The sequence below is a fragment of the Teleopsis dalmanni genome, chromosome 2, assembly GCF_002237135.1.
Source record: "Teleopsis dalmanni isolate 2A chromosome 2, ASM223713v2, whole genome shotgun sequence".
In the NCBI taxonomy this organism is placed as follows: domain Eukaryota; kingdom Metazoa; phylum Arthropoda; class Insecta; order Diptera; family Diopsidae; genus Teleopsis; species Teleopsis dalmanni.
Window position 1 is genome coordinate 46,949,144 of NC_051847.1, and position 9,436 is coordinate 46,958,579.

The 9,436-nt window shown below is 29.5% G+C and overlaps 1 protein-coding gene across 1 annotated transcript; it reads left to right on the forward strand.

Moving 5' to 3' along the window:
- Positions 1 to 1,987: 1,987 nt before the first annotated feature.
- LOC119674469 (D-beta-hydroxybutyrate dehydrogenase, mitochondrial-like) lies at positions 1,988 to 4,638 on the forward strand. The gene is made up of 7 exons (XM_038085608.1): positions 1,988 to 2,155; positions 2,796 to 3,002; positions 3,099 to 3,252; positions 3,313 to 3,387; positions 3,453 to 3,634; positions 4,201 to 4,302; positions 4,367 to 4,638. The coding sequence occupies exons 1-7, from the start codon at positions 1,988 to 1,990 to the stop codon at positions 4,529 to 4,531; spliced, it is 1,053 nt and encodes a 350-aa protein (XP_037941536.1). The 3' UTR covers positions 4,532 to 4,638.
- The last annotated feature ends 4,798 nt before the right edge of the window (positions 4,639 to 9,436 follow it).

The window sequence follows — 9,436 nt, forward strand, 5'->3', positions numbered from 1 at the left end:
ATAAAAAAACTAAAAAAATTTGATATTTATCTAAAATATCAGTGAGCCTGCAATAAGCAAAGAGAAAGGGAATGCATTTACTCAACTGAAAATCTTTTTTTGCACAACTGTATATGATTGTTTTACTAACCAATTTCAAGATACTGAAGTCTTTATAAGTACCTTTTGGGCATTTAAGTGAACTTTAGTTTTCGAATATTCGGACTGAAATACATTTACAGTTCTTTATGCTTCACTTGCTCAGAAAAAAAGCCGGAAAATTCAATTTAGTACTATTCAGGTAGGTTGACCGTACATAGGAGTATATGCGTAACACAATTTAAGGAAAATAGATAACCAGAATTCTTTTTTATACTTTTGTCTGACTTCTGACTTTTAGGAGCTTATCAAACAATTTTTAATTATTTAATAAACTTTTTGAAGTAATTAAATTATTCTGCCAAATCAGTTAATGTTTTTTTTTGTTTGTGGAATCGTTGGAGTTTTCTTTTAGTTTTGTTTAATTTTTACTTAATTTTTTTTATTTATTTTCTTTTTGTAAAACTTTTACTGGCAATTTATTTGATGTTTACCTTTTTACTTCTGGCAATTAATTTCTGGCAGTCAATTTTTATTTTCCTTAGATTTTGAAATCTCCTGGGCCTGTTGGAGGTGTGCTACGCAAATAAACGAATGTGCAGCCCAATTGCACATTGCTACGTGCTTCGCAGGACGAATAAAATTTCTCAGAATTTTCTATTTTTTTATATTTTTTATGTGATTTATATATTGCTAAGTTTCACATTTATTGACTACAGCGTCAAAGGTTATTTCATTTATTTCTTAGCTTTCATTCGTTAAAAAGTAATTAAACTCTTGCTGTGACTTATAATGGAAATTAAAAAATGTGTGAAAAAACTCCAGAAATATTCGAGAGCAACTCAAGCAAGGTGAACACCTAATAAAATATTAACCATAAATTTCATTCAAATTTAGTAAAATTATTGATAGATTTAACACCTATCGCCTCACTCACATGTGGAACATAATTTATTTTATGGAGTGTAGGTGACAGCCTATAGGTTAGATTAGATTAGATTTTAAGATGGGTTGGGAACTTATCATCACGTCAGTGCATCCTTTGAGGATTATTGTGACTTACCCACTTAAGTTCCATAGACGAGTAGTAGTTTATAACATGTCCTTTGGAGAGATGTTGCCTAACTCCGCTATATTTGGATAGGCAGTGGATAAGTATCGAAGTCTGAGTCTGGCAAGACTATCACAGTGACGCAGAATTAGTTCTGCTGTTTCCTCTTCTTCGCAACAAAGTCTGCAGCTATCGTCTCTAATAATATCTAAATTCAATAGATGCTTTTTAACTCCGCAATGCCCAGTGAGAAACCCTGTGACAAGTCGGATGCCACTTCTGTTTAGCATACGTAGCTCTCTAGTTCTGGCTTTTGATCGATACGGCATGGATTCTTTGGCTTGTCTGCAGGCAATTGCATTTTTACAATCAGTCTGAGCTTTCTAGCCACAATAGGTTACAAAAATATTAGGGAAAAGTCAAGTGCAACATCTTTCGTGGATAATTGCTAATATTTTAAAAAAATTAAGAAAAAACTTTTGGTATAAAGACTGTATTAAATTGTTAATATATATTAAAAACTTATATTAAAAATAACAAAAGAATTGATCGCGGTATTGCTATAGTTTCAATGTTCTGTACGAATAGTTAAATACGTTACAAATCACTCAACCTAAGCTAAATTTTTCAGCTAATTTTTTAAATTTGTTTCTTAAAGACACAGCTTAAAACAGCGTCCCACCTCTCTCCCCTCTTATTACAATATTTATTTATATATTTAGATATATATCACAAGTATTAAACCCAAGTAGAAATGAAATAGAAATAAGAAACGGAAATCTAAGTAAAATTTAATACATTTTATAAGGTACAAATAGAGAATTATTACTATTCTTCGAATATTACAACCTTATAATGATGAGAAAGCCCAGTTCTTTTGGTGATCGAAAGATCGCTGCTGGTGATGAGAAAATTATTACCTTGTTAGATTTTATGAGTACGCAAGTGTTGAATTTGCAAAATGAGTTTGCAGTTCTTGGAAGGAGGATAGAAGTACCTTATATACGCTTTACTACAGTCTATAAGGTATACGTAACATCGACTAATTATTAAACGGCCGCTTAATTTTTGGGAATCTTGCCCTGCTTCAATACCTCACTCTAAAGGCTTTGTCTATGATTTAAATTGACATCCAAACCTTTGAGTGCTTTTAATGGGCTAATAAACTTAAGTGGATTCCTAGAAGCGCCGGTACTGTCTAACCTAATCTAATGTGACCTCACCGAATACCTACAGATACTAGTCTTTTATTTTGTCTTAAGCCTATAAGTATCCATAAATCTATTTACTACATCTATATAATTGATGCCAATTTGAAAAATCAAGACTCTTTAACCATTTCACAAAAATATTTGTACCAAACCTTAATTAGTTTTTGAAGTAGATCTAAATTAAATAGTTTTCTGCATTCTTTTTTAATTTACTCTTATTTAACATATATATATAATATCGCCATTATATAAATTAAAAACTTTTTAGTGTTTTTAATAATAAGTTCTAGAGATATTATTTTCTTCTTATATAAAATTGTTCTATTTCTTTCATTTGCGTGTTAATATTCTACACGCTTTCATAACTGGATACATAGTGCAGCCTTCATCTTACATGCAAATTGATACCACTTCTAATTCACTGTCATAATTGATTCCTTTTGATTTTATTTTAGGTTTCCGCTTCCGGCAAAGGTGTGCTCATTACTGGTTGTGAAGCTCCAATTGCTTGGTATTTAGCAAAAAAACTTGACGACCTTGGCTTTACTGTATACGCTGGATTTAATGTGCCAATTGAGGAATCGGATGAAGCAAAAATACTTAAAGAAGAGACTTCCGGTCGCATGAAGCTTTTATATTTGGATGTAACCTCGGAAAAAACTGTAAGTAAAATAATAAAGTCAACACAAGAAGCAGAAAGCTTATCAAGCTTTCTTTATATAAACTTCTGACAAAAACTTTTTACACTTTCTTTAAAGCTTTTGGAAGCTGCTTTATTTGTATCAGAGCACTTGCCACATGGTGCCGATGGTTTGTGGGCTGTAATCCATTGCGCACACTGGATTGCCTTGGGTGAGCTTGAATGGATTCCATTTGCTGTGCTACGTAAATCGTTGGACTTGAATCTATTGGGTAAGAGATGGCATTAAAATAATAATTTTAATTTATATCAATTTTATATTCTTTTTATAGGTTCTATGCGTTTGACTCAAATTATGTTGCCATTGATACGTCGCGCAAATGGACGTGTAGTATTCCTTACTTCTGGTAAATTCAAAAATAATACCAAATGAAACTTTATATCTTACCATATATGTACTTAATGTTTATAGGTCTCAATAAGGTACCTTCCCCAGTGCGTGGAATTCAATGTGCTACCCAAGCAGCTGTTGAGAGTATGGCTGCCTGCTTGCGCCAAGAAATGCGTTTACGTGGTGTCGATGTTGCGGTTGTAGCTGCCGGCGAGTTCGCTCCAGGCAACAGTTGGCTTAATGAAACCGACCTACGTGAACAGGTGAGTCGACTCAGTAGAAATGCGTTGGTTCACTTAATGTGCCAAACATGAAATAATTTATGGCATTTTAATACCAGAACGTCTGGTAAAGAACATTTTTAATGGTGCATAGTTAAAATCATAGCTGATGCAGATGCATAAACTTTAAAATTAACTTTCGTTTCTGTGAAGTTAATACCCTTGAATTGGAAACTAAATTGTTAGTAGTTTCCACAGGATATGAGTCCGATAATCATAGCTGCAACACGTAGAACTGCCAACACAAATAATATATAAACGTGTGGGCTTATTAGGTTGGCATTTGTGCTATGTTGCCAGCAGTAAAAGATAATGAGTTTGAATTAGCAGGACTCGTTTAATGAGAGGATTAGTTGAGTCACAAGTTAATTAGTAACACATGCTTATGTGATATACTTAACTTAATGGTTTTCAATTAAAATTTTATTTGTTATCATAAAACTCAAAGCACATTATTTTTTAAATCACAAAAAAAATTTATATAAATAAAATAAATTCAAATAAATATTTGAAATAAAAATATTATTTAATACACACTTCTTTTTTAGGCTAAGGAAATGTGGTCACAACTTACTGCCGAACAAAAGAAAACATACGGTGAAGATTATTATGAAGCTGCCATGTCCTCTGTCGATAAATACTCCAAAGAAGTAAGATTTTATGAAATTCAATAGAAAACAGAATGTTAATTTTTCTTTACTGTCATAAATATAGGTCGCCGATATACAACCCACTTTACGTGTACTCATCGACGCTGTTACTCGCACTTTCCCCATGGCTCGTTACACACCTGTAACCGCATCTGACAAAATTCAAGTCTTTATGGCTGAACATTTGGCACCATCATTCTATGAGATTTTATATGCTCCAAAGAAGTAAAGCTGGGCTTACACAAATTACTAGCAAAACGGACATGAAACGGTCATAAGGATTTCCTGGCATAAAACGTTTGGATTTGATGCAGCCTCAGTAATTTAAAAAAAAAATAAGCTTGCATATTTATTTAGTTTATTTACAGCATTTATTTTATTTCCACATTACGTTTCTGAATTGAATTCAATTTTTATTTTTTAAAAATGTTAAAAAGCATTTAAGAATATTTTATATTTTATGCAATTATTTAATTTTTTTTAAGTAAATATTTTTTTATATAGTATAAATATTAGTAAATAAAAATATTAATTCTTTGGATTTTATATTTAATTAAATAAATGAATCAAGTTCATAATAGCGACAATAAATACTATAAATAAACATAAAATTATATTTTTTTTAATTAATTTAAAGCATAACTGAGTTGAGTGAATATAAGATTAATTTTTCTTACACAAAACAGACGGATTTAGGAGAAAAATTTGCCTCGCAACCATGGATTTGGCTTATTTATTTTGATGAACACATCTCAGAGAATAAAATCTTGAAAAAACTTTAAAAATTACTGAATTTTTAAATTATTTTCTAAAGAAAAATAAACCTACACAGTTTTGAGAACTGAAATATTTTATAAATGAGAACTTAATATTTCATAAATTTTATCCAAGGATACAAACCCATGAAGTTTCATGAATTTGCATTTTAGACAAATTTTTAATTAGTCTAAAGTAGCATAGCCGCGATTATGGCCAAGGGGGGATATATGAGAAAAATATTTTAACAAATTTATATGTAGATTATATTTTTAAAGAAGGATCTATCCCCTTATACTTTCCTGGATATGCCGCTGGTCATATACTGTTCGCAGAAATTTCAAAAGATTTATATTTTAGACTGGCTTTATCTTAATAAACATTTATTTTATGATCAGAAATTTTTTGATATGAAAAGTCAGTTTATTTGTTACCCTTTTTTGCTACTAGAAAATATTAATTAATTGTTTGGTTATGTATATGACCACTCAGTTGATCTCTTTCTCTTCTTATAATTAGTGATTATTCTTAGCAAGAAATTCGACACATGCTATGAAGTTTATGTAATCTTATCCTTACCATTCAATAAATAGTTCAAAGAAAGAGTTGAAAAAGTACTTCGCTATTATGATAGAGTAAAATGATTTTGCACTGCGATTTTGAGATGTATTTACCCACTTCATGTATGAAATATTTATCCAAATTCCATTTCCTCTATATATTATAGGATTCAACCTACTTTAACGAGACTTATTTCTTTATCCGATATAGGATGCCCACTTATATTTTTATCTCATTTATGCATGAATGCCGAGCAAAATCAATGTTTTGCGATATCATTTGTTTCTTTATAAAACAGGTAAGTTTTATGAGATATAGTTACCAGTTTGTAAGATAATAATTCAAAATAAAACACCCTATCAAAATTCTTATAAAGATTCTTAAGTTGTTTTTATTGAATTGCAAACAATTCATCCTTTTGGAATGAAAGTCCTTATAAGAGATTGAGATTGTGATAGCTTTGGTAAATTGTCCCAATATACTTCTTTTTTTCTGAATAAATATTTTTCTATTAACCTATTCTTTCTGTTCTTTGTTTCTGCTCGTCTTTCTGAATAAATAATTTTCTAAATAATTTTCTTTGTTCCTCCTCATCTTACTGAATAAGCACTTTTCTATAAGCGTTGTTTTTCTGTAAGCTAAACCTGAACAATCATAGAAAAAATGTATGACATTAACAGCAAATAGTAAAAAGAATCCGTACTTCTTCTTTGTACATCTTTGTATGATTTCCTATATATGAGGGCGGCTATATATATTTCTGGCCTAATAATGATAATGCGAATATTTATCATTAATTTTATTGTTTTATACGTACAAATGTTTATACGTACATTTATTTCTCTAAGTATTATAAAGCCTTAGAAAATATTAGTTCATAAACATGAATTTTATTTTCTTATAAACAAAAATAAAAGCAAAATTTTATACACATTTCTACTATCACTTTTGAGCATATCCCTGTTTATTCTCATGCAAAACTCTTTTATTTTGTATCAAAATATATTCAAACAACATAATGGTATCACTTTCAATGCATTTAATGTAACTTGCATATTTAGTTTTAAAAGAAACACCTATGGGATCTATGCTTTACTTCAAGTACAACCATATTCACGTTCAAAATACTTGGAAAGAAGTTTGATATCGTTTTCACATTTACATTTATTTTTTCACTTTAAGTAAAACCACAAGGAAAATCACGAAGCGTAAATAAAATTGGAAACCCAATAAATTTTAGATGTTACTTAGAGATTCCAATTCATCTCAAGTAACCAAAACAAAACAAAGTATCTGTCGTTGAATTTTCGTAAAGAGATGATACAATTTGTGGAAATGCCGTTAATGCTTTTACTGTGGGAAATGCAGTAAAAAATTCAGAAATAAAAAGTTTATCTACATCTGAAACGTTTTTTGTGTTATTAAAGAAAAATTCTACTTTAATAAATTAAGAAAGATGTAGTTGAATAGTTTTTTTCTTATGAATATAGCTAAATTTCAAGTGAATTTACTTATTTTAGTTACTGACAAACTGTTAAAGTTCAAATCTAATTTCTTTTGCTCAAAAGTTTTAATGGAAATCTTATAACAAAAATCATAATCAAATTTACTTTAATCAAAAGAAATTATTAAATTCTAGAAACTTCGAAAATTTCAATTCAAACTATAGAGCATGATGATGTAATAGAGCACATCTGTGCTATATTTTTGTGAAAATAAAAAAAAATGAATTCTAAACAATTTGCATTGAAACACAAATAAGTTCTTAGCAACTCTCAAAGATATTTAAATATTTAAGAGGCATTCAACGTTGCCAACACTGCATTTGCATTGCATTTAGATACACAACAGCACCTCAGACTTTCACACAATCTACACATTTTTGCACCTTCACTTTTAAATTCAACTTTAAATTTATTTACGTTTTTTATGGCTTCATAAAATATTAAAGATTTTAACAAATTTTTACCACGAAAAACAAGGTTTTGTATTCCATTCCCTGCTTCATTTTTAGTATGGAAATTTAGTTATTTTTCACGAATGCTATTTTGTACTAAATCGCCCCTAACTTATTCAAGGAATCCTAGAACACGAGCATGTGGGTACTTGAGAATAAATAACAAAACCAATGAGAGTAGTAAAATGTTTAAAAGGCAAATAACTACTAGCAACGAATACGAGTGTTGTAAGTGCCAAACAAATCTTTTCATGAACTTGCGTCGATTTTTGGCCATAAATTTGGCAAGAATGGGAGAAGCACATCTCTTGGCTATTCAAAAATGTATAAATTTATTTTTAGGCTTATTTTTTAAACAAAAAGAAATTCAATGCCCTTAGCAAACATTTATTTTTTATGCTGAAATGTGAGGCATAAAACCCAATAAAATATCCGCTTTCATTCTCTTTCACTAAAACCATGACTATTGAGTCAGGGTAACTGTAATTTAATTTATTTCCCTCCCAGCCGTTCGAGTCTGGGCATTATGAAATCCAATGTACTTTGACATTGGCTCTTGATCAGTAATTTGATTTTCTTTGCCATATCACTCAAGTGACTCGTAACTCAATTAATTTGAGGCACGCATATTTTGGTAAAGAGCACAACTTCAAGAAATTATTAGATTTCGTTGAGCAAAATCATCTAAGCAAAATTATTCCCACTTCACTAGAATAAAATCAGTATCATCTACCTCTGCTTAAGTTGTTAATGGATACATTTCTTAATAACTTGTTTTTTGTTTTCATTTTTTTACATTTCAGCAAATAACAGAAATTTAAAAGCCGTAATAGCAGTCAACAATCTTAAATGGTAATAATCTTCTACTTAACAAATTAAATAGGTTATACAAACATATTTAATAACAATCCTGCTTTTATTTCACATCTTATGCTTTCAAATGTTTCTTACATTAAAGTCTGCATAATTCCATTGGATTTATTTTGATTCTCCATGAGTAGTGTCACATTGCATTAATTTTAGGATTAGGTAGTAGTATACTCTTTATAAGTAGCTTTCGTCTTTCATTGCAAATTACAATGTAAGGAAGTTACATTTAAAAAGTAATTTTGTGTACTTATTTTTGCATAAATTTCATAAATAATACTACCATTGCTTCTGCGTAATTCAAAGTAAATACAGTAAAGTTAAAATATTTTTGCAAATATTAGTATCGCCCCTAATTGTAAATAAGTGTTTGTTTTTAAGTCCAATTTTAGGTCGTTATTATTTCCCGTATTACTTTAAATAATATAAAAAATATGTAAATAAAAACACGTTTATTATTTGTTCAATTTAAATAATAAAAACTGTAATAACTATTATATATATAAAAAAAAAATAAAATAATATAACACATATATATAAATATAGGACAAAAATATATATTTCAATATAATTTATACATATATTTATACATATATATATATACGTCACAGTATTGTTGACAAAATAGTACCCAGCTGAGATCCATCGCGACGTTTTGGGTTTAGATAATATTCCAGATTTTATTTAACAGCCGCAGCCTGTGTTGGAAAATAAAACAACTAAGATCTGTTGCAACAGAAACGTAACCACAGACTTAACAATAAAAATAGCACAGGCTATTGTTTGTTGTTAAGCAATCTTTGGTGTACAATGGCACACCAAACCTAACTTAACAATAACTGCTAACTAATCGCATAATATTATTTTTGATAAAAGCAAACAAAAAATAAATAGTTCCATAAGGCACAACTTGAAGTGATAACAATTTGAAGTGATAATACAGTCATTTAAAAATAATGTCAAGCCAAGATCGATGCAATCACACCAAAGTGG